Below are 24,637 nucleotides of genomic sequence, written 5' to 3'. Positions count from 1 at the left end.
TTGACATCTCTGGCTCTCTGGGCTGTTCAGTCTTGTGTTCTCCAATTTGATACTTGGACAGAACCGTGGGAGAAGGGATTCATTCACATCAGTGTGGTTTAGTTATGTAGTTTTCAGAGTTCTAGGGGTGAGTGTTTACCAGCTCTGTTTGAGACATCTCATGTGGAAGTAGTTTGAGAGATGAAATGTATAGAAATCACATTTCATTTTAATCCATTTTTCACATTTAAGATCTTCTCTCAAGTTTATAGTCTGGTGAATGAAACAGGAGACCATCAGACAACCAACCAAACTGTATTCTGATCACTAGGTGCTTATCCTGTAGTCTATGATGAACCTTCATTTCTTTACTTCTCAGATGACCACAAGATCCATAGTCTCTGCCCTATAGGATTGTTGTGAGACTCAAATGAGAAAATATGTGGAAAGCGCTTTGCGCATTCTAAAGCACGACAAGCTTGTCAGTTATTATTAATGACTCACTTTCTCTGTGTATCTTAGACTTCCCCTTTTTGGAGTGGAGTCTTCATCAGCCCATCTCCCATTGGGAATGTGATTTATGACTCTCTGGGCATTTCTCATTGAGTGTGTCAGATGCTTAGTGGAGAGGTGCTCAAGATCTGAGTGATTCTTTGCCTGTACCTTCGTGAAATGATTCCCTCATAGTCAATCACTATGTTGTTGATCTATACAGTTTTATAAAAATTAAAAGTCCTAATACTTTGCTTCTATAGAAATTCCCCAGTATTCTCAATGTCTGAAATTCACTTTAGCATAAACTGCAAAGAACAAACTGGATTTCTGGTTTTATGTCATACTTATGTGTTAGAGATGTGAAATTTTTAAAAAGACAGGTCAGTAAATCATAGGCAGTTTGGATTTGCCATTAGTTTACCATAGTTTTATTCAGTGGTAATTCTTTTCTTCTGGGCAAAAAGAAGTTGCCAATAAAAGTGAATGGATGTGATTTCATTTTTCCACATTACTACAAGAACAGAGTACATACTAGTGACCACAATATAAGAAGAAGAATGAATGGACAAAGAATTAAGATTAAGATTTAGAGTGATGTGCGTGGAGATTATAGCTCTGTTTAGTACTGAAAGGGGCCTTGGGCTAACCAGTCCAACCCCCTTGTTTTACAGTGGAGTAAATTCAAGCACAGAGAAGGGAAGAAACTTGTCCTGGGTTGTGCAGCTAATAAGTGCTCTGAAGTAGTATTAAAAAAACTCCCATCTTCGGAGCTCCAGACCAGCACACTGCCCACTGTGCCATCGAACTGCTGCTTATTAAGACATTTCATGGGTGGTGTTGTTTGCTCAGTCAGTCATGCCTAACTTTTCATGACCTGTGGGTTCATAGCATGCCAAGCCCTTCTGTCTTCCACTATCTCCCAAAGGCTGTCCTAGCTCATGATCATTGCTTCCATGACACTGTCTATCCATCTTATCCTCTGCTGTCCCCTTTTCCTTTTGCCTTCATTCTTTCCCAGCATCAGGGTCTCTTGCAGAGAGTCCCATCTTTCTCATTATGTGGCCAAAATATTTGAACTTCAGCTTTAGTATTTGACCTTCCAGTTAGTAGTTTGAATTAATTTCTGTAAATATTGACTAATTTGATCTCTGTCTAAGGGAATCTCAAAAGTTGTCTCCAGCACCACAGTTCAAGAGCATTGATTCTGCGATGCTCAGTTTTCCTTACAGTCCAACTCTAACAGCCATATGTTACTGCTAGAAAAACCATAGCTTTGACTATTTGGACCTTTATTGGCTTGGTGATGTCTCTGTTTTTGGTATGCTGTCCATATTTGCCAGAACTTTCCTTCTAAGGAATAAGCATCTGATTTCATGGTTGCAGTCACCATTTGCAATGATCTTTGAGCACATGAATATAAAGTGTAACACTGCTTCCATTTCTTCTCCCTCTTTTCACCAGGAAGTGATGGGTCTGGTTGCCAAGATCTTAGGGTTTTTTTATGTTAAGCTTCAAGCCAGTTTTTACAACCTCCTCTTTCACTCTTATTAAGAAACTTCTTAATTCCTCTTCACTTTCTACCATGAGTAGTATCATCTGCATATCTGAGATTGTCGATATATTTCTCCTGACAACCTTAATTCTGGCTCTTTAATTCTTTCAGCCTGGCATTTCATATGATATACTCTGCATACAAGTTAAATAAACAAAGTGACAATATATAGCCCTGTTGTATTCCTTTTCCAGTCTTAAACCCATCAATTGTTCCATGTTTAGTTCGAACTGTTGTTTCTTGGTCCATATAAAGGTTCCTTAGGAGACAAGTAAAGTGATTCTCATCTCTTTAAGGACTTGTCACATTTTCTTGTGATCTACATAGTCAAAGGCTTTTTAGTGTAGTCAATGAAGCAGAAGTAGATATTTTTCTGGAACTCCTTTGCTTTCTCCATAATCCAGTGAATGTTGGCAATTTGGTCTCTAGTTCTTCTGCCTCTCAGAAAACCAGCTAGCTCCTCTGGTTCACATGTTGCTGAAGCCTCACTTGCAGAATCTTAAGCATAATCTTGCCGGCCTGTGAAATAAGCACAATTTGGGGGTAATTTAAATATTCTTTGGCATGGCCCTTCTTTAGGATTGAGATGTAAACTGCTTTTTCAAATTCAGTGAACACTGTGGAGTTTTCCGAATTTGCTGGCATATTGAGTGCAGCACTTGAATAGCATCACCTTTTAGGATTTTAAATAGCTCAGCTGAAATTCCTTCACTTTCACTAGCCTTATTGTTAGCAGTGCTTCCTAGGACCCACTTGATTTGATTCTCCAGGATGTCTGGCTCTATATCAATAACTACACCATGGTGGTTGTCAGTGATGTTTCTGCCATGTGTTCTTGCAGCCTCTTTTTAATCTCCTCTGCTTCTGTTAAGTTCCTACCATTTTTGTCTTTTATTATGTCCCATTTTGGGGGATTGAAACATTCCCTTGATATCTCTAGTTTTCTTAAAGAGACCTTGTCTTTCCCATTCTACTTTTTTATTTCTTTGCATTGTTCATTTAAAAAAACCTTATTACTCTTTCCTGTTCTCTAGAATTCTGCATTCAGTTGGATATATATTTCCCTTTCTCCTTTCCCTTTTCTTCTTTCCTTGCTATTTGTAAAGCCTCATCAGATAGCCATCTTGCTCTTCTTTTTCTCTGGAATGTTTTTTGTTGCTACCTCCTGTACAGTATTGCAAACCTCTGTCCGTAGTTCTTCAGGTACTGTACCAGATCTAATCCCTTAAATCTGTTCATCTCTTCCACTTCATATTCATAAGGGATATTATTTAGGTCATACCTATATTATGGTTTGATGGTTTTCCTACCGTCTTCAATTTAAGTCTGAATTTTGCAATAAGAAGCTTATAATCTAAGCAGTAGTCAGCCCTAGGTCATGTTTTAATTGATTCTGTAGAGCTTCTCCACCTTTGGCTGCAAATTATGTTATAGTCTGGTATCAGTATTGACCATCTGGTGATGTTCATGTGTAGAGTCACCTTTTGGGTTGTTGAAAAGAAGTTTGCTATGATCAATTAGTTATCTTGACAAAACTCCATTTTTGCTCTGCTTCATTTTGGTACTCCAAAGCCAAACTTGCATGTTATTTCCAGTTGTGGTGAATGTGACATCTTTTTTTGGTGTTATTTCTATAAGATGTTTTAGGTCTTCATAGAACTGATCAACTTTGACCTCTTCATTGTCAGTGTTTGAAGGATTGACTTGTATTTCTGTGATACTGAATGGTTTGCCTTAGATTCAAACAGATACCATTTGGCCATTTTTGAGATTATGCCTCAGTACTGCTTTTCTCCCCTTTTATTGACTATGAGGGCTACTCCATTTCTTCCAAAGGATTCTTGCCCACAGTAGTATATGTAATGAATTAAATTCACCCATTCCTGTCCATTTGAGTTCACTGATATTCAAGATATTAATGTTTAATCTGTCTATCTCCTATTTGACCACGTCTAGCTTACCTTGGTTCATAGATCTTACATTATGTGATACTGATCTTTTACAGCATTGGACTCTCTTTTCATCATCACCAGACACCTGTTGCCCATCTTCTGTTGTCATCTCTTTTATCATTTTAATACTGTTGATGAGGTTTTCTTGGAAGAGATGACTGGAGTAGCTTGCCATTTCCTTCTCCAGTGGATCATCTTTTGTCAGAACTGCCTACTATAACCTGTCTATCTTGGGTAACCCCTCGTGGCACAACCTAGAGTTTCATTGAGCTACACAAGCCCCTCTACCACAACAAGGCAGTGAATCAAGAGGGGAATTTTAAACAGTTGCAAAGTAAGTTTAATTGTGTTGATGTTCAGTATTATTTATAATAAATCATTAAGGGAAAAAAAGAACAGGAAGAGAATCACCCCTCAGTAAGCCAGAATTTTGAGGAAAAGCCCAGATTCCTTTATTCCCTAGGTCATAGGTCTCTGTTCTTTTATTTAAATAGCATACTATTTAAAATGCTATTTCTATCAAGTTATTAAAATTTACTTCCTGTATTCCCCATATTAGGAAGCTCCTAGAGAGTTCTGCCTTCTAGAATTCTCACAGTTGCCCATTAACATCAATAGGATCTTCTCTCTTGCTGCCCATTTATATAAAAGCTATTTTTCTAGTTTTTGAAATAGTTGATGCTTCAAAAAGGACCCTCCCAGACTAAGTCTTTCTCCTGCCTCTTCCTGATGAGGAGTTCCTCAGATTGTAGATGAAGACTTAGAGTAGACTTGGAGTCAGGAAGACCTGAATTTTAATCCTGTCACCAACACTTAGTACCTGTGGGATCCCAGGGAGTCATTTAACTCCTTAGGGCCACATCTGTCTAATGAGGGTACTGGATTCCGTGGCCTAAAGTCCTTTCCAGATCTTTATCCTATGATTCTGTGACTTTTAGGGTGGGAGGATGTAGTATCAGAAGTAGAGCTTGTTCATTTTAGCAGTGAAGAAACTGAGATCCAGAGGAGGCAAGTGACTTGGCCAATATAATTTAAGACACCTAACCTGGCCTTAAACCAAGGCCTTTTGATTTTAAATTCATTTCTCTTCCCATTATACAACAGTGTTGTCTCCCCTTGTAGGATGGATTCATGTATGGGGGGGAGAGGTGGTGTGGGGTTTGAACTACAAGATTGCTAAGGTTAGATCCAGTGAAGAGTCCATAATGTTATAAAAACCTTCTGAGTCCAGTTACATAGCTGGGGAAAAGAAGATGAGACAAAAAAGCATCATGCTTTACTTAACTCTAGAGTATGTCTGATGGCATAGTGGATAGAGTGATGGGCTTGGAGTCAGGAAGACTCATCTTCCTGAGTTCAAATCCAGCCTCAGGCACTTCCTCGCTGTGTGACCCTGGGCAAGTCACTTAATCTTTTTTGCCTCAGTTTCCTCATCTGTAAAATGAGCAGGAGAAGGAAATGGCAAACCACTTCAGTGTCTCTGCCAAGAAAATCTCATATGGGATCACAGAGAGTCAGACATGACTGAAACAGCTGAACCAGCAAAAGAGCGTGTGTACTGTTAGGAGTTGGATTAGTTTATTCCTATTTTTCAGACAAGGATAACCCTCAGTCTCTATAGACTTGGAGAATTCACAACTTGGGACAGGATCTCTTCTTCTTAAAAGTTTTGTTGATATACTTTGTGTTTTATTTTCCCTGATGTTCTTCCTCCCATTCAACCCTCCCTTATAACAAAGGAAACCTCTCAGTAAAAGTCACCAGCCATCTGACAGTGCATGACCACGCTGCCACTGTCATCTTCCACTTCTCCTTGGAGGGACAAGTGTTGGTTCGCCAGCTGTTCTTGGTCATTGCAGTTCAGCTGAGAAGGATCTTTTCGGATGCGACAACATCATCTCTGTTCTTGCTTGACTCATTTGCTGAGTCAAGAAAATTTTTGCATATGAAGAGTACATAATGAAATCTCTTAAGTTCGGAGCACTTCATTAAGTAATGAAATTCCAGATCAAACAGGGATATATTATAAGAAGGTCAAGATTTGGTGTGACCAAGTACTCTTCTCTTCCAGTGTGCCCTCTGAACCTCCAGCCTATTGTTAATAAACTGCCCTTTATGTTAGACTTTGTCCTCTTGTGCACTTTCTGTTTTCTTATGGTTGTAAAAGCCTGGCTCATCCCACAAAACTCTGTATCCCTTGCCACCCTCTCCAGTACTGGATGTACCTTCCCTCAACCCTCCCTCACTGAGCCAGGAGGAGGGCTAGACCTGCTTCTGGACTCTCCCCCCCCAGCATTTTTACTCATCTTTGGAAGTTCAGTGCCTCCAAATGTTACCCTATTTATATCCCAGTATTGTCCTCTTTCAAATCCCTGTATTATTTCTGCGTAGTTATTTGCATGTTATCTTCCCCTTTGGATTGTGCATTTCTATTTTTTGCCTTTCTTTGTATCCCCAAGTGTTTAGCTTGACTCATAATAGGCACTTAATAAATGTTTATCGACTGACTGACTCACCTCCCTGGGTCCTTCGTTCTCCCTACATTCTCAAGAAGTTCATTGTCTGGATCACAGTCTTGTTTTCTACTCCAGTCTTTTCTTTATGCTCAGGAACTTCATTTTGCATGTTAATGTCCCCTCAGATGCCTTTAATTCTCAGTTCTTTCACCTCCTCAGCTCTCACGATCTGTACCTTCTGTCTAACTCACTTATAAGTTGTTGTTCAGTTGCAGCTGTTCATGACTGCATGACCATGACATGCCAGGTCCTTCTGTCCTCCACAAGTTCCCAAAGTCTGTCCAAGCTCATGTTCATTGCTTCCATGACACTGCCTATCCATCTCATCCTCTGCTGTCCCCTTTTCCTTTTGCCTTCATTCTTTCCCAATATCAGGGTCTCTTCCAGAGAGTCCCTTCTTCTCATTATGCGGCCAAAGTATTTGAGCTTCAGCTTAAACTAAATTAAATTTGATCTTCCAGTGAATAGTCTGAATTAATTTAAGTATTGAATGATATGATATCTGTCCTGGGGACTCTCAAAAGTCTTCTCCAGCATCACAGTTTGAAAGCATTGATTCTGAGATGTTTTTTTTTTCTTGTAGTCCAACTCTCACAGCCATACATTTCTACTGGAAAAACCATAGCTTTGACTATATGGACCTTTGTTGGCAAGGTGATATCTCTGCTTTTTAGTGTGCTGTCCAGATTTGCCAGAACTTCCTTCTGAAGAGCAAGCATTGTTTAATTTCATGGCTGCAGTCACCATCTGCAATGAACTCTGAGCACAAGAATATAAAATCTGACCCTGCTTCCATTTCTTCTCCCTCTGTTTGCCAGTAAGTGATGGGACTTGTTGCCAAGATGTTATGTTTTTGGATGTTAAGCTTCGAGTCAGCTTTTACACTTGCCTCTTTCACCTTCATCAAGAGGCTTTTCAGCTCGTCTCAGTCATCTCCCACACATAGGGATGGTCATATCTGGGATAGCTTCATCATCACTCACAAGTGTCCCACATCCCCTCTGAAATTCCTTTCTCTGACCACATAGAACTTGTCCTTTCTTCTTTGCTGCGCCTCACATCCTGAAACAATTCTTTAGCTTTACTGTAACCTCCAGGCAGACAGTCCTCCCTTAGGTTATCACCTCTGCTTTGCTCTCATTTTCTTCTCTTCAAAATCCTGATCCTTTAGTTAATCTTTCATACTGCCTTCTACTCTTGAATCCCATTGTTTTGCCATCATTTAGCCATCTCCAAACCCAAACCCCAACCCCGGATTCCTGCTGTATATCGCTAGAGAAAGTCGCAACCATGTTGGCTGGAATCCCTATACATTTATGCTGTCTAATCTCCATTGGGCCTATCCGACTGCACTACTACCCTTTCTTCTTCCCTGATTAACTCTATCACACTCCTGCAACAGCTCTTTGATACTCCCTCCCTCTCAGAAGATGAACAGATATTTTACTCAAAGCATTTGAAGCCATTTGTCCAGGCTTCCAAAGTCCACACTTCATACCACTTCCATTTTACCTTTTGCTACAGTCTCAGAGGATGAAGTGGCCCTCTCCTTGTGCTCTTCATCCTGTAGATCCTGTAGAACTTGTTCCTTCAGTTATCCTCATTCTCTCTCTCATTTTTCAGCTTTTCCTTCTCCTTTGGTGTCTTTCCTTCTGCCCCCAAACGTTCCATGGCTCTTCATCCTTAGCTGTCACTTGGTCCTTCCACCCCACACACTCTTCAGACCAATCATAAAGTATAGATTTAGTCACTTCCTTCTCTAGTGACTCCTAAATCCTGAGGATAAAATCTCTCTCCTTCTGGGCTTTTAAAGCTCTACACAATCCAGCCTTATAGAACCCATCTTTCCAGTCTGATTATATGTTATTCCCTCTGAATTCTCAGCCCACTGGCCTGCATTCTGTTCTTGTATGTGACATACCATCTCCCACCTCCCTACATTGGCCCAAGGGCCCCAATGTTTGGAATGTTCTTCTTTCTCTCTATGTCTTTGAAACCCTAACTCCTTTTAAGGCTCAACCTAAATTTTGTCACCTTCTAGAGTCCTTTCCTATTTGGGGCCTCACCACCACCACCAAAAACAGCTTTATGTTTACTTTGTATATATACATCTGTATTTACTTTCTTGTGAACATGTTGTATCCACCCAACAGAATGTAATTTCTTGAGGGGGTTAGATGAGATGTCCCTGAGGTACTTTCCAGCTCTACATCATTGATCCAATGACCCAGCATAGAAATTCCAGGTTCTCATAGGCTTGTTCAGGCAACACATTGACCTGATATTTGCTACTGTAGCTAAAATGTGCTGAAAATCAGATGGAAGGATGTTGGAACCAAAAGAGAATGAGTTCTCTTCATCTTATCTCTAGCCTTGGTTTGTTGTTATGGGAAGATAAAACTTGGCATCCAGGGTCCACTCCCCCACTGGTACCTCTGGTGCAGTAGATACCAAAAGCATGTGCTTGGCCAGGAAGATAATGATCAGCCTTAAAATTGAGGTCCAGCCCAGCTTCTTCAAGTAGTCATCTATAGTTAGCCTCTTGGGAGGCCATTTATATATTCTTCCTATTCTAAGATCATTGCATTTAGAGATGGAATGGGATCTCTGATGGAACCAGAGCCAGATTAAAGTGTAATGGAGATTGTTAACAAAATAAATAAAAATACCACAAAACATAGATAATGTTAATATGTGATTTTCTGTGGGAAGGTCTCTTTAAGTTTGACACTACTGATCTAGTCTAACTCTCCTTTGACATATGAAGAAACTGAAACTGAGAGAGTTGAAGTGTCTTGCCTACTCTTAGAGTAAATAAAGAGTTTAACAAATTTTATTTGTCCTAAGTTTACTGTGCTCTGGTTTCAAAGGATGTCTTTTTGTGTTAGCATTTTGAGATTATGTTGATTTAGAGCTGGTTCCATCTAGCATACTTCCTCCCCCTTCCTTTTTCTTATAAGGAAACTCTGACCTAAGGCTACACAGTGGCAGAACTAAGAATCACACGTAGGTCTCCTGGTTCAAATCCGGTTGTGTATGTTTGGATGACTCTTCAACTTTGATCTTTCCTGACAGAAGAGTCTTTTTAAAAAAAATCTGTCCTTGTCCAAAAGTCCCCGTTTTCTTCCCCTGGGTGGTGTGAACATTGAATTTCTCACCAAGTCACAGAACACTTGAACAGTGGGGGTATCCGATGAAGCAGATTGTTTTAGGAGAAATACTGTAAAAGGAAATATTTCTTACAGTGGATAATGCACTTAGTGAAGTTGTTCCCTGGTGTGGTGGTAGAAAACAAAAATACAAGTAGGGGTCTCTTTCTTCAAAGTTCAGCCCTTACCCTTTTATTCTCTTTTCATACTCCTTCCAATCTCATGGTTCATAGAATCCTAGAATTGGAAGGGACTAGCTATCTAGAGAATCTCTTTCCAATTCTTTCTTCCAAAGCTCTTCTTTTCCATTTTTTTCCTCTAGTGCTCTCTACTCATTTGTAAAAGCATTTTAAACTCTTGTTCATCTCTTCCGGGCATTCTAGTTGAATTTGTGTCCAAGCTTTATTTTCCTTTGAGATTTTGCTTGAAGCTGTTTTGGAGTCATTTTCTTTTGAGAGAATTCTTTGTTTCAAATAACCTTGCCACCATGATAGCTTTTTATAGTGGATTTCTTTCTGTTTGCTCTTTTTTGTAGTCTACTTCTTGACTTTGGACTTTATGTTAGGGCTGTTAGACCTGTGGAGGGAAGGTCTGGTTAGCCCTCCTGCTGCTTTCTTATGGTATGGAATGTTATATTACTCCTGGTTCTTAGGGATAGTGTGAGGACCTGCAAGTTTTCAGTGCTCCCAAAGTGGTCTGCTCCAAGGTACAGTTTGATTGTTGCACCCCGTCTGAGCTCTGAAAGTTCAGGACCTCAATTTGGATCTGAACAGGGAAAACGAAGGAAAAAAGCATTTAAATAATACCTTCTGTGTGCCAGATACTGTACTAAGTGCTTTTTACAAATATCTCATCTGATCCTCACAATCTTGTGAGATCAGTGCAGTTATCATCTGATTTACAGGTGAGCAGTAGTTGATTGCTGCTGGACTTGGCCATTGGCTTCTAGCAGGGAAGCACTTTTGGTTCTGAGTGAGAAAACTGCAGGCTTCACTTTGGTCTGCATAACTCTGTAGGCTTCAAATTGGGCTAAAAGCTGAAACACATATCCTCTTCTCTTCTTGGGGGTCCAGGTTACTCACATGCTGCTGCTGGCTTCTGAACTTGCCCCTTTTCTCAGTATTGCACCTAGGAGCTGTGACTGCTCCTTATCCTGAAACAACACCCTCTAGAGACAGGTCATCTCCTTAGTCATCACTAGATTGGATAGTGAGTGACAGAGCTGCCAGTTGGCATCTGTTCCTGTCACCTACATGAGATCACAGTGCCCTGGTATGGATCAGATTTGTCTTGCTGAGTGCATATTCTTCCCAGGGTTAACACTCCATCGCACTCCTGGCCAAACCCCAGCGTCTGCTGATCTTTCTATCAGTTTTCATGTACTGACCTGGCCCGAAAAATGACTCACTGACATCTTGGATTTCTCCATCTGGATCCAGTCTGCACATTTTCTGGATCTCTTTGGAAGAGTTTAGGTTGAGAGGAACCCTTCCTGCTACTCTGCCATCTTGGTTCTACCCTGTACCTAGGCAGTCTCATTCATAAATTTCTTCAGAACTTTTAAAAAATTCATTTGTTTTTCCTACCTGCACTGCCTCTTTGGGTTATGTGTTTGATAAATTTCATTTGTCCTATGCTTATGTCAGTCAGATCTCAAAAGTTGATCTTCCTAGTGTTTCACCCAATATATGAATGAATTCCCTTTTCAATATCCTTCTCTTTGGCAGGTATAAGACTTGGAACCAAACCAAAGTAGCTTCTTGTCAGGGAAAGGTTGGGGCCTCCTGAGGTAGGGGAAGGACACCATCCAGTGGGCCCTTTATATATGCAGCCACAACAAAATCTAGAAAAATGTAGGAATTGTAAAACTTTTAAAAAATAGCTTTCCATATTATTGGGTACTTAGAAATAGTGAATATGACGTAGACAGAAACATGAAAGGATTTGTATGTAGAAGTATACAATATCCAAAGAACAATTTACAGAGTAATAAACTACAACACCGTGAAGAAAATGCCACTAAAAGGAAAGCAGATTCTGAGTAATCCACCAATACTGTCAGAGAACATGCCCCCAATATCACAGCAGAAAGGTGGAGGGGCATTCCTTGTCAGGAGGGGTCACTATCGGTCACTATGTTGAATTTGGGTTTTGGTTTTTGTTTACTTTTTTTCTTTGTTCTAAGAAAGAGTTCACTATGGGAACAGGATTCCCAGAAATGACTGATGTAGAGCTAAAAGCATTCAGTAAAATATATTTGTAGACATGTAATATTTTATATTTACAATATAAAAATATTTTATTTATTTGTATCTTAAATAGTTTTCCATCAGTGAGCCTAGTATTAGACTGTGTCTGTTGCCTGAGATCCAAGCTAGCTAGGAGGTTTGTCACTGAAGTTGGCCCCAGCTTCTCTTGATGACCCTCTAGAGAGGTCTGTGTTTTGTGTTGGTGGAAGGAGTACCACACCAGTGAGATTATGGATCCTTAAAACATTGAAGTTCCCATAAATCAGCAAGAAGATGGGCTACCGTGGTATTGATCATTGAGAATTACAGAGATCAAAATGTATCTCTCAAATCTGAGCATTAATAGTGATACAGCTATACAAATGAACTTGGAGCAATATCTCCAATCCCAGTATCTTAGCCCCAGGCCTGCATTTCTAGCAGTCCAATGGGCATCTTTACCTGGATATGTCATTCTTATTTCAAAGTCACATCTCAAATCCGACTCTCTCTTCCAATTTGCTTTTCTGTTAATGGATGCCACTCTTCTCTCAGTTACTGAGGCTTGAGAACTTGGAGACATCTTTAATTCATCCTCACACAGTCAGTATAGTAAGAACCCACTGTGTGACTACCACCGTAGCAAGTGCTATCGCACATATCCAGTGGTGCCTTCTTTTGAAATATCTTTCATATCTATACCTCTTAACATTTCCATTGCTATTTCTTAGAGCAGGCTCTCACAGAATCATAGAATTTTAGAGTTGGGAGGTATCTCAAAGGCCATCTAGTCCAACCCATGCCCAAAAAGAATCCCTTCTACAGCGTAGCCTGCTAGTGGTCACCCAGGTACTGCTGAAGGGCCTCCAGATGCCCCCATCTAACACTTGGATTACCCGCCTAGCCTCTTTACTGGTCTTTCTCTACATCACTTCACTCAGTCATCCTAAACAAGAAGATATTCCCATCAAGAACTCCATTAACTCAAAATCTTTGATGTTTTCTCATGACTTACAATATAAAGTTCAGACCTCTTGGCCTAATTGTCAAGGCCCTCTATATTCTGTCCTTATCCTACCCATCTATTCCTATTAACCACTACTCTCAATATGAATTCATCACTTCACCTGATGTGGTTCTTCTGATCACTAAACAGCCATGCTTTTAACTGCTTTTGTGCTTCCTCTGTTCTTGCTGTGACACCCCACCTCACCCCCATCTGCAGTGAAGAGTCCTTTTTCTCCAATTTTCTCCAATTATCATCACTTCACCTGATGTGGTTCTTCTGATCACTAAACAGCCATGCTTTTAACTGCTTTTGCGCTTCCTCTGTTCTTGCTGTCACACCCCACCTCACCCCCATCTGCAGTGAAGAGTCCTTTTTCTCCAATTTTCTCCAATTATCAAGTCCTATCCCATCCTTCCAGAGCCAGCTTAAGGCTCGGTCTCTTCCACAAAGCCTTCTCAGACTCTTCTAGCTGCTGGCATTATCACCTGCTATCATATTGTTAGAGCACTGTTTCATATTCCCATATATCCCTCTTTGTTAAACAGGATTATACATTTCTCAGTGGCAGACTAGTCCCAACTCTCCCATCTTGCATTTATGAAATTTAATGTTTTAATCCAAGTGTAAGACTTTGCATTTATCCCTGCTTTTTACTAAGGGATGTTAAAGATCGTCTTTTTGTGAAACAGTTATAATCATTCCCTCATTTATTTGTTGTATAAATCTAGATCTTCATAATTATTTTGGCACCCCAAGGTAAATAAAGCATCTATATGTAGTCAACCCAAAGTTCCATTTTCCTTGCTAAAAGATAAAAAAGTAGCTCTTCATTTCCTAACCATGTCCTTTTTCTGTTTGGCAGACATTGATTATCCACCCTGGTGTGTTACTAATTCAAAGGAAGAAGGTTTTTTTACTTTCTTGTGTGCTCATACCAGTGGTGGTACTGGCAGGAATGAATCTGTTTCTGTTGCATAAGCCACAGGATCATGATACCTTGGGTGGCTTTCTGGTATATTTTTTAAAAATGAAACATAGCAGCAGAACCAGGAGAGCTTTGTTCACAGCAACAACCACAGTGTGCGAGGAATTTTTCTGGTAGACTTAGTACTTCATTGCGATGCATGAACTTAAAAAATTTCCGATGGATTCTTGAGGCAAAACGCCTTCCACATTCCAGAGAAAGAACTATGAAATTGGACCGCAGATAGAAACAGACTATTTTCTTTTGTATTATGTTTTGTTTTGTTTTGTGGTTTCTCCTATTCATTTTAATTCTTCTATGCAACATGTATTTAATAGGAATGTACATGTAGAACCCATATAAGATTGTATGCCATCTCAGGGAGGGAGTAGGGAGGGAAGGGGGAATGAGGAAGGGAGAGGGGAAAAAAAATCTAACATATTTGGAAGTAACCGTTGAACACTGAAAACAAATAAAATAATTTAATTTTTAAAAATAATGAAATATAGCCAGATTTTTATGTTTTAAATATAGGCCAACACTTTTTTAAGGTATTTCTGACTTGTCATTGCCAGGGCAGGTGTGACAAAACCAAATCTTATTATTAGACCCATCACTGCAGCTTCCTCAGTTCACCTCCACCCTACTGTACTGGTCTGTTGAAAAGTGGGAGACTCTCAGTGCATCCTGGTGTTTCTTACCATTTGGAGATGAGCTGTTTGTGTAGAGGCTTCGCAAAAGTGGTTCCAAATGATCATGAGAAAAACTATGTTGTGTATCAACAAGGAAAGAATAGAACGGAAGCAATGTAGGAACTTAGATACTCTGATGTGGCCATTGCTGTGGGCTTTTATTTTGCTGTGAAATTGGCCCATGTATAGGAAGGGTGTTACTGAATCCAGAGCAACCGCTGTATTTCTGGTCCCCCAACAATGACCGAATGTTTTAATAGAATCTGTCCCCACATCTGTGTCAGTTACCATGTAATGACTTTTTCTCATCAGAAATCAGCCCTTATTCAGCATCAAAAGCAGCAGTGTTGTATTGATGTTAACTAGTTATGAAGTCTGCTCCTTTTTCATTAAAACATGAGCCCTAAGCATCACCAAAAAAAAAAAAAAAAAGGAAAGGTTTTTATTAGCTGATGCAGTTTTTAAAATCAGATTAGCGTCGAGCATACGGGCAGTGATGAATCTGCAATGGCAGTCATTAGGCAGACTTCCCAGTATTCAATAGAATGTGGTTTGCTGGAGCTTGGTTGCTAAAGTACGATAATGGAGATACAGCTTTAAAGTTTGAGCTTGAAATTGCATGCCTTCAACACATAAAAGAGGAGGCTGTACTGCGCCCATTATGAACTTGTGTTAAATGTTATGATCATATAGTATACTATTTCATATGGTCTACCTTATCATATATGCTATTGAATCTCAGTAGTTCTGAACCAGAGGTGGCATGACTCTGACATGGAGATGCTTGCCACTTTAACATTATATGACAGTTAACAAAAGAGAAGTCTTGTGGAACTGTCCACATAGAGGCTTCTCCCTCTCATATTGATTGTAGAATGTGGCTGTTTCCTCAGCAGACTTAGGAAGAGCTGGAAGACACCTGAGCATTTGTCTAGTCCAATCCATTCCCATTACCATCTACCTGACCAATGGCCATCCAGCCAGAAGCCTGAAGAAGACCTCGAGAAGGGGAATCATCTTTCTCCTCTTGAGGCAGCCCATCCCACTTTGGGGCAGCTGTTTTTGTTAGGAAGCCTTGCCTTAAGTCAGGCGGAAACATGCCTCTGCAGTATACTCCCGTTGTAGCTGGTTCTTCTCTCTTTTCCATCTTTCAAGAGATGACCCTTCAAATCCTTGAAGACAGCTGTCATGTTCCCCCTTCCTTCTTTCGGGCAACCAACCCTCATGGCACAAAAGCTCAAGGTCCTTCACTGACTTGGTTGCTTGTCTCTAAAGACTGTGCACTTTATCAGTCTCCTTCAGCCATAGTGTTTTATCTAAGTGAAAAGGTAGCAACTCTGTTGGTTGATTATTTCCTTCAGGAAAGCAAATGGAACAAAACCACCTTAGGGACCAAACCCAAGACTATCCACTTTTTAAAACTGTATCTTGACCACATTTATATACTGCTGGAACCAATATGGACCATTCTTTGCAGATTTCTGCAGTGGTAGTGTCTTTTAGGCCTCTGTACTATAACCTAAAAGTTATAGTAGGTTACTAAACTTTACAGTCATGTCACAGAGGACTCATTCTCTGGCAATTTTATAGTGTATAAAGGCTTAATTTATAATAGATTTATTTTCTAGGGAAAAATGTAACAAGAGTGATTGAAGGTGGTGGTGAAACTTTTCAATTCTTAAATAGAGAATGATGCACCTCTTAATTTTGTTCCAGAGTTTTAGAAAAAAAATAACTTAAAACATCATTATTGGTGACTTATGTATCTCATTACATTTTGAAATGTTGTCAGTATTTTTACGGTAGTGAGAGAGGTTATCATTTATGAAATATTGAACCAATGACCTTAGCTATTCAGTTATGATGAAAGGCCCAATCTAACATTTTATTGAACATGATACTTATGAAAAATGAAACTTCTCATTTCCATTACTTAATCAATAGCACATTAAGCCATTTATTAATTTGATTAAAGAAGGTCATTGCAGAACTGAGTATCCTACTCCCTTCTTATCTAGTTTAATTTTAATAACCAAGAATAGTAGGATCCTCTTGCACTGACTCCATGAAGCTATACAAGTCCAGCTAATCTTTTGTTTGCTGCTTCTATGTGAGAAAGTAAAGAAAAATCACAGTCTGGGAATCAGCAAACCATTTTGAATAGCTTTTAAGGTAGAGTCAGATTCTTCTTTTGATTATCAAATTAGTTAGCTGGTGAAGACAATTGGATCAATATATACATTTGAAACAACTCATAAGAACAAGCAGAACTTACCTATATTTTCAGTAAGCATATCAATAAGCATATAGTAAACAATTTACAAATTTTTACTTAAGCTAGTAATTAAAAATGTCAGGAAAACATGGATCCAAGATTAAGAAGGAAAACAGGATGGTATGAATTTTAGAGAGAAGACAAATTCACCACCCGGGCAGACTATACTGTGTACAGGAATACCCTGGAGGTAACTATGGGTTTGGTTCCAGACTACCACAATAAGGCAAGTCACGAATTTCGGGGTTTCCCAGTGCGTATAAAAGTTATGTTTACTCTGTACTGTAGTCTATTAAGTGTGCAATAGTATTATGTCTAAAAAATGTATATATCTGAATTTAAAAATACTTTATTGCTAAAAATAGATGTTATAACCTTCATCTGAGTCTTCAGCAAGTTGTAATTTTTTTTGCTGGTGGAGGGTCTTGCCTAGAATTCAGTGCTTCCTAAATTGTGGGAAAAGTTTAAGAAGCTCTGGCCTAGATTTTGATGGCTGCTGACTGGTCAGGTGGTGGTTGCTGAAGGTGGCAAATGGGGAGTACCAGTGGCAATTTCTTAAAATAAGACAACAATGAAGTTTGCCACATTGACTCTTCCTTTCTCTTGAACACTTAGAGGCCATGGTAGGGTTTTTAATTGTCCTAATTTCAGTATTGTTGTGTCTCAGGGAATAGGGAGGCCCTTGGAGAAGGGAGAGAGACAGGGAAAAGGCTGGTCAGCAGAGCAGTCAGAACACACACAGCGTTGTTTGCATTCTTATATAGGCACAGTTTGTGGCACCCCAAAACAGTTACACTAGTAACATCAAAGATCACTGATCACAGACCACCATCATAGATATAATAATAATGAAATACTGGGAGAATTACCAAAATAGGACACAAGCACATGTGAGCACATGCGATTGGGAAAATGGCACTAATTGACTTACTTGGCACAGGGATGCCACAAACCTTCAGTTTGTAGGAAAAACTCCCCCAGAAAACTGCAGTACCTGTGACATGCATGATACAGTGAAATGCAATACAACAAGGTATGCCTGTATAGAAGGCTAAATGGCAAAAAAGAAATAAATAAGGAATTAATGATTGAAGACATCAGAAAATAAATAACATAGAAGATTGACCCAGAATAGATGATTCCTAAATCCATACCCTGTATTACGTACCTCAAGGCAGCAGCGAAGTGGGTTGGTGCAGTAAATGGAGTCAGGCAGACCTGAGTTCAAATCCAGTCTTTGACACAGCCTGGTTTTGTGGCTTTGACCAAGCCACTTTCAGCTGCCCCCAAGTGACTTTCTAAGGAGATGCTTGCCTATATATGCGGAAGAGGGAAGGTGCTTCTACATCGAGTTCCCCACATTGATGAAATAGCAGTGTGGCCCCACCACCAAAAGAAAAGAAGTTCAGACCAGGATGAAGATGGAGAGAACATTGTAAAGTTCATATGGACAGAATTCTGACTAATTCTTGAAGTTAGGAAGAAGAGCACTCCGTGATACTTAATGCTTTTATTTACTGTACAGAGAAGGATCCTTGGGGATCATGATTTAAAACAGGACAAGGTCCAGTGAACATTTATGAAGTACCCACTATGTACTAAGCACTTTGCTATAGACCCTGGGAATGGATGGGACGGTACTGCTGAAAATGGAATCACTTTTCCTCATGCTGCACCCTAAATCTTCTTGATAATTTCTGATTTGTGAGTGACCCTGAAAGTGGCTCTATCCCCTGTCCTTCAGTGGCCTACTTTGAGATTTTCTATCCAAGATCCCTACAGAACTCATAAGATTCTGTAAAATTCCTATTTCTACAGTGTTTAAATAGACTCACCCCTTTAAAAATATTTAAGAAGTTTCATCCTAGAAACTGTTCTCAAAACAAATCAAAATTACTTTAAATTTTTTTGGGGGGGGGGGTGAGAAACAAAGTGGCAGCAGTGGAAAGAATGTGGGATTTGAAACAATAATAGTTGACTTTATGAGCTCCTTTTTAAGACTCGCAAAGCACTTTACACAAGTTATCTCATTTCAGTCAATCAAAATTTATTAATTAAATTTAAAATGTTTTCAAAAATCATCTGAATTGAAGGCCCTGGATTTGCTGCTTACCATCTGTGTCACCTCTGACAAGTTACCCTCTCTAGGCTTCAACTTCTGGATCTAAAAAAATGAGAGGGTGGGCTGTGGAGCCTGGTAGATCTGGTTTCAAATTCTATCTTGACACGCCAACTGTGTCCCTTTGAGCAAACCACCTTTTCTGGATCTCAGTTTCTTGATCTGTACAGAAAGGGTTGGTTGGGCTTGATGACTTCTCAGATCACTTCTAGCTCTAATTCTATAATCTTAAATTGCTGCTGTTTAGACATTTTTTCAGTCATATCTGATTCTTCATGATCCCATTTGGGTTTTTCTTGGCAAAGATATTGGAGTGTTTTGCCATTTTCTTCTCCTGCTCATTTTACAGATAAGGAACTGAGACAAACAGAGTGAAGTGACTTGCCCAGGGCCGCACAGCTAGGAAGTGTCTGAGTCTGGATTTGAACTCAGGAAGATGAGTCTTTCTGACTCCAGGCCTAGTACTCTATCCGTTGCACCAACTATCTGTCCACACAGTCTTAAATAGGGATGAAAAAATAGTTAGAAATTATGGCTAACTTCAGTTTTTAAACAGGGGAAGGATTAAATAAAAATTGTATTTTAACTTCCATTGAGAAGTTATTGTTCTTCAGTCATGACTCTTCCTGTCTCCATGGACCGAATTGTCCCAGGGGAGAGGGTTCTTGGCAAAGATACTGGAGTGGTTTGCTGTTGCCTTCCCCAGGGGATTAAAGCAAACAGGGATTAAGTGATTTACCCAGGGTCACACAGCTGCTAAATGTCTGAGCCCAGATTTGAACTCAGGTCTCCTGACTGCAGGCGCAGTGTTCTATGCACTGAGGCACCTTGCTGCCCCACCATGGAGAAGTATAGATATTCAAATGTATAAGTAAGAGAAGAAATAGTAAAGAACATTCCAGATAGATGAAAAGCCTCCTAGAAATTCTAAAGTGAATATTGCTCTGATAATCTTCCCTTACATCTATTATCTGTCTCCTGAATTTTGTTTCTTCTTTTGGATCCTTTCTCTAGGACCCTACTGGCCCTAGGGTACAGGCTGTGCCCAGCATACCAACAGAATGCCAGGTCCCATCCCTTTGCCCAGACGGCTGACATTCTGTCTTCTCTGGCATGCTGTCAGTGACCCAGAAATCTGTCACGATTGTTGAGCTGCAGTGTGGGGTGAGACTGCTTCTCACCATGAAAATGCCCTTTAAAAATGTATTATCAGGGCCCAGGCAGCATCACCTGTGACAGGCCTGAATGATCTCTAGGCTAATACTTAAATCATAAGTGTTAGCACAAAAGAGAACTGTAAGAAGCCAGATACTACAAACTTCCTGGGGCCAAAGGTTAGATGATCCAGGTATGTTTTCTAAAAGACTTCTTATCTTGAGACAGGAAAAGGAGAATTTTCCTTCTTACCTTTCTAGGATGTAGAGAGGTTTCAGACGTCCAACATCCTTTTGGTCATTTAGACTTACTTGACAGTTCCATTTTTGCCTTTGGTTGGGTACATGTTATTTAAAATGTCCACTGCTCCCTTGGAAGTGGGGCATGGTGAGCAGGGGGTGCTCTTTACCCCAGGATGGCCTTCAGCCTTCTCATTAGGACTTTGTGCCATGTCTCAAAGTGTCTCGGTTGATGAGAAGGACACCTTAGCTTCTGTCCTCCAGAGGACTTTGAGCAGAAGGAGTCTTGTTTGTGGAATAGAATAAAAGGGTACTCACACCTGGTGAGTTCTCCTGAGAGGAGACTTAAGAACGGTTAGTTTTTTAATTTCTTTCATCATAGATATTTGAAGATTAAAATTCACAGAGGTTCTCAGTGCCAAAACCTTGGATTAAAAGCATGGCGTTTCTGCCTGAGGACAGAAACAGAAATTTTTTTGTTTTGGGGGTTTTTCCCTGCCAGTATGGCATGGGGACATAGTGGCTTGCCTTCCTTCATCTAACATACATACAGAGAAAGCTGATTTCTTTGCTGTTTTCCCTTCAGGCTCAGAGCAGATTGAACCAGTGCAGAGACAGGAATTTCTTTCCCCTCTCCCTGATAACTATGCATCCCATCAAGATGCAGTCCCTATTGATGTACATAATTGATCACGTTATTAACCTGTGCAAAAAGCCTTATTACGGTAATAAAGCCTAACTTCATTATACACCATATTTAGAGGAGCTAAATGTGCTGGGGAGCGGCTGACAGGTTCCCATTTCAGGGTTGATTCTGATGATGATAATGTTGAAGTAGCATTGATCGCCCTCTAATTGAATTTCTTTTCTTTCCATAGGCCTCTTCTGAAGAGCTAAAAGCTGCCTACCGGCGGCTGTGCATGCTTTACCATCCAGACAAGCACCGAGACCCAGAGCTCAAATCACAAGCCGAGCAACTGTTTAACCTTGTCCACCAGGCTTATGAAGGTCAGTCAGGGCCTTGTAGCAGATAGTGGATTTTGATAGCACTTGCCTTGAAGGGTGTAGAAGACAAAGGTCTTGGTGGTGTTTGAAGATGGTGGTTAGCTTCAAAATGATAGTGGCCTTCTACTGACTGACTGACTCTGAAAAGGCAATATTTTGCTTTGGAAATCATTATGTGCCCAATAAGTGGAAAGTGAGTGCACAAGCTGACTAAGAGGCCAGGCTTTGAATTGTCAGGGGAATCGGCTGCTTTTAAATTGTTTACTCCAGTTTTCTTCCAGAGGGAGACACTCTGATGCAGGGCCAGGCAGCTTTTCCATCTTGGCTGGCAAGTTCGGTGATTTGAGTTTGTCCTCATCTGAAAGAGAATCTAAAGCTGAACTCTCACCCCCTGGGTTCCATGGCCACTGGGGGAGGAAACGCCTTCAAGAACATAGGGAATTTAAGGATGTAGGGAAAATTCATTCCTAAGAATGAGAATGAGAGCAAGCAGAGGATTTTTATCTTATATATGATTTATGTCATAAAGTGTTTGTTGTGCTGAGTTTTCTCGTGGTGAAGTATTATGCTTGGATTTAGAATTTATCCCAGGCAAATTAGCAGTAACTTATGCCAGGAAAACATTTTGTGAATTGTGAGAGCCGTTCTTCCATAATTATACAGGCTAAAATGAGAGGACATGTTAGTCTATGAAATAAAGACTTTTCATTGTACAAATAAAAACATATCTTGTATCTCAGTTTATAATTTTGCCTAAAAATTAGATTTTAATGATCAATGAAAGTCAGGCAGTGGCACGTGATGTATTTGCATAGCCAAGACAATATAATCTTATCAGACTTAACTCTCCAGTCTGAGGCAGATGTTTAAAATCCATTTATAGGAAGGCCTTGATTGAAACTGCCTTCCTCTGATTACATTCTGTTATCTGTGTGGCTGAATTAATTTTACAGTTGTCTGAATTATTGATATCGTTTGTGTGCAGCATTTTGGAAATTTGTGAGGAATAACTGAAACACAAGAGAGTTAACAGCAAAGCCCGACTGGCTCTTGTCAGACTGCTGCAGCAGCAAGCCTGGCACCCAGTGGTTTAGCCTAAAGGGAGGCAAAAGCAAAGTTGTGGGTAAATGATTCCATATTAAATCTCAGAGATTAGCTGAAGAAGTTTTGGTGCCTGTGTTTTTGAGTGGTCAGCATTTCTTTCCTCCATATTAGATTTCAACATGAGTAAAATCATTTGCTTCTTCTTCCCTTTTTTTAATTAGGCCTTAAAATGTATGGAACGGTCTACCAGAAGAAGTCAAGGTCTTATATAGAGATTGGCAAGGGCTGAAGTTGGAGTGTGGTGGGGGAGGAAGGTCACAGGTGATGTGTGTCAGCAGCTAAACTGAATCCTCAATCTGGCTTTATGCAGCTGTGTTTCTCAGGGACTGCTCATTTGTGAGTTATACACTGTTTGTAGGATTGTAAACTTAGATAGAGGAAGAGCATCTCAGTCACCTCTCCTCATTTTACAAATGAGGAAACTGAGGCCCAGAAAGACGTGACTGACTCAGGTAACCCTGGCAGTAAGTGGCCAGGGTGGGGTGGGGTTCGGGCTCAAGCCTTGTGCTTCTGCATTCCAGGTTTGCTGTACTGACCTCCTGACCAGCTCGAATCCTTCTGGAGAACAGCCTGTTTTCGCTTGTGTTATTTTCCGTAACAGACACAACTGGCACTGTTGTGACAAGTGTTTTGCCTGACTGACAAAATTATTACAAATAAATGCTAATGCTACAGAAAAACATGGGCTGTTTAAGATACTCCAAAGGCCTATTCAAGGAGAAAATTACCCTAATGATTGCAGGCTGGCTCTAGTGCCTGGTCCCTCCTGGAAGGCCTGACCCTTGGGAGCTTTGGGACCTGGGCAGGTCACCTTGTGCTCGCTCAGCCTTGGCTTCCACATCTCCCAAAATGGTCATCGTTAGAGCCATGGAGTGATCTCTTAGACTAGCTGTGGCTCTCCAGATTATCAAGGGCTTTGGCAAGGCCAACTATTAGCATCATAATTAGGTTTCTTTAGAAGTTGCATTAACTTTTTTTCTACCTTTGGTTTGGCTAAGCAGATATTTGAGAAAAGTAAAACAGCTTTGTCCTGGTAGTTTGAAAGAATTGATGCATCTTTCCCAGGAGACCTGCCATGCCCAGGAAGCTTCTTCAGCCCTGATAAAGCTTACTGTTAGTCAAGAATACCCACTATCAACATGGGGAGATGACAGGAGGAAAGGTATGGGATGTCTGGAAATTCACAGAATAACTTAAATCTTGCACTTTGTAAACATATGCCTTTTAATTTGCAGTTCTCAGCGACCCCCAAACCAGGGCCATCTATGATATATATGGGAAAAGAGGACTGGAAATGGAAGGATGGGAGGTAAGAAAAATTGGGTGTCATATCCCAGAAAAAAAAAAAGAATGAATAAATGAATAAAATATCCACACAAATACTATCTTAAGGAAGAATACATTTGAGTCAACAAAATTATAGGCCTTTAGCCCTCTATTAAATAAGAGTTGTTAAAAATAGATATCCAGCATTCATCATTAAGTGGCTATCTGGTACCTTCTTTCATTCATAAATGGAGTTTGGGAGTTTGGGAAAGCCTGAGTAGGAGTCATTGAAAAACAAAAAAAAATTCAAAAATCTGCTGTTAGAGACACTTTTTCAACATAGTGTAACATCTCACATGATGGTCTTTTGTTATGTGGCTGCTTAATGTATTTTCTCCCCTCTTTTGGTCTTGGAACCTAAACAGCCACATGTGCCCCATCCTTTGAAATTGTGAGAGCCATTGGCATCCATCCTGACTCTGACATGGTGGAAGAAGGAGAGAGTAAAGTAAAATTGTGTCTTGTCACCCTTTCCGCCCTTTCCACCGTTGCTTCATAAGAATTAGCAGCGCCTTAGGCGTTATTACTGCAGTGCAGGTAGGAGTTAAATCTTAGTCATTTTAACAGAAAATTTCAGCCATAACCGCTTCCCAAATCTCCACATCTCCTTCATCTGGGAGGATGAGAATCTTGTCTTCATTAAATTCTTCATATCTAATAAGTTGCTACAAGTACACATCCTATTTTAAAATATAGGTTGACTGCATCTTTTCACAGCAGTGTTCAGGTCCCAGGGAAGCCAGGGCCCCTACTTTGTATCTCCAGTTTCATTGTTAGGTTTTTAATTCCAACTAACATTACTCCAAAATTCCAATTAGAGTGATGGGGCTAAGGTTTTCCTGGCAAAATATTTCATGGTTTCCCCAGTGCCAAAACAA

General features: G+C 40.1%; 1 protein-coding gene across 2 annotated transcripts in view; it reads left to right on the top strand.

Annotated features, from left to right (window-relative positions):
- The window catches only part of DNAJC11 (DnaJ heat shock protein family (Hsp40) member C11), a 77,842-nt gene that overhangs the window by 5,253 nt on the left and 47,952 nt on the right, over window positions 1–24,637 (top strand). For both annotated transcript variants that reach the window (XM_072608737.1, XM_072608736.1), the window contains exons 2-3: window positions 21,203–21,332; window positions 23,669–23,742. In XM_072608737.1, the coding sequence (XP_072464838.1) occupies window positions 21,245–21,332; window positions 23,669–23,742 (162 nt within the window). In that variant the 5' untranslated portion in view covers window positions 21,203–21,244. The remainder of the gene's footprint in view (window positions 1–21,202; window positions 21,333–23,668; window positions 23,743–24,637) is intronic.

This window comes from Notamacropus eugenii, chromosome 5 (assembly GCF_028372415.1).
Source record: "Notamacropus eugenii isolate mMacEug1 chromosome 5, mMacEug1.pri_v2, whole genome shotgun sequence".
Taxonomy (NCBI): domain Eukaryota; kingdom Metazoa; phylum Chordata; class Mammalia; order Diprotodontia; family Macropodidae; genus Notamacropus; species Notamacropus eugenii.
Note: the sequence above shows the minus strand (reverse complement) of the source record. Positions and strands in the feature narration are given on the sequence as shown.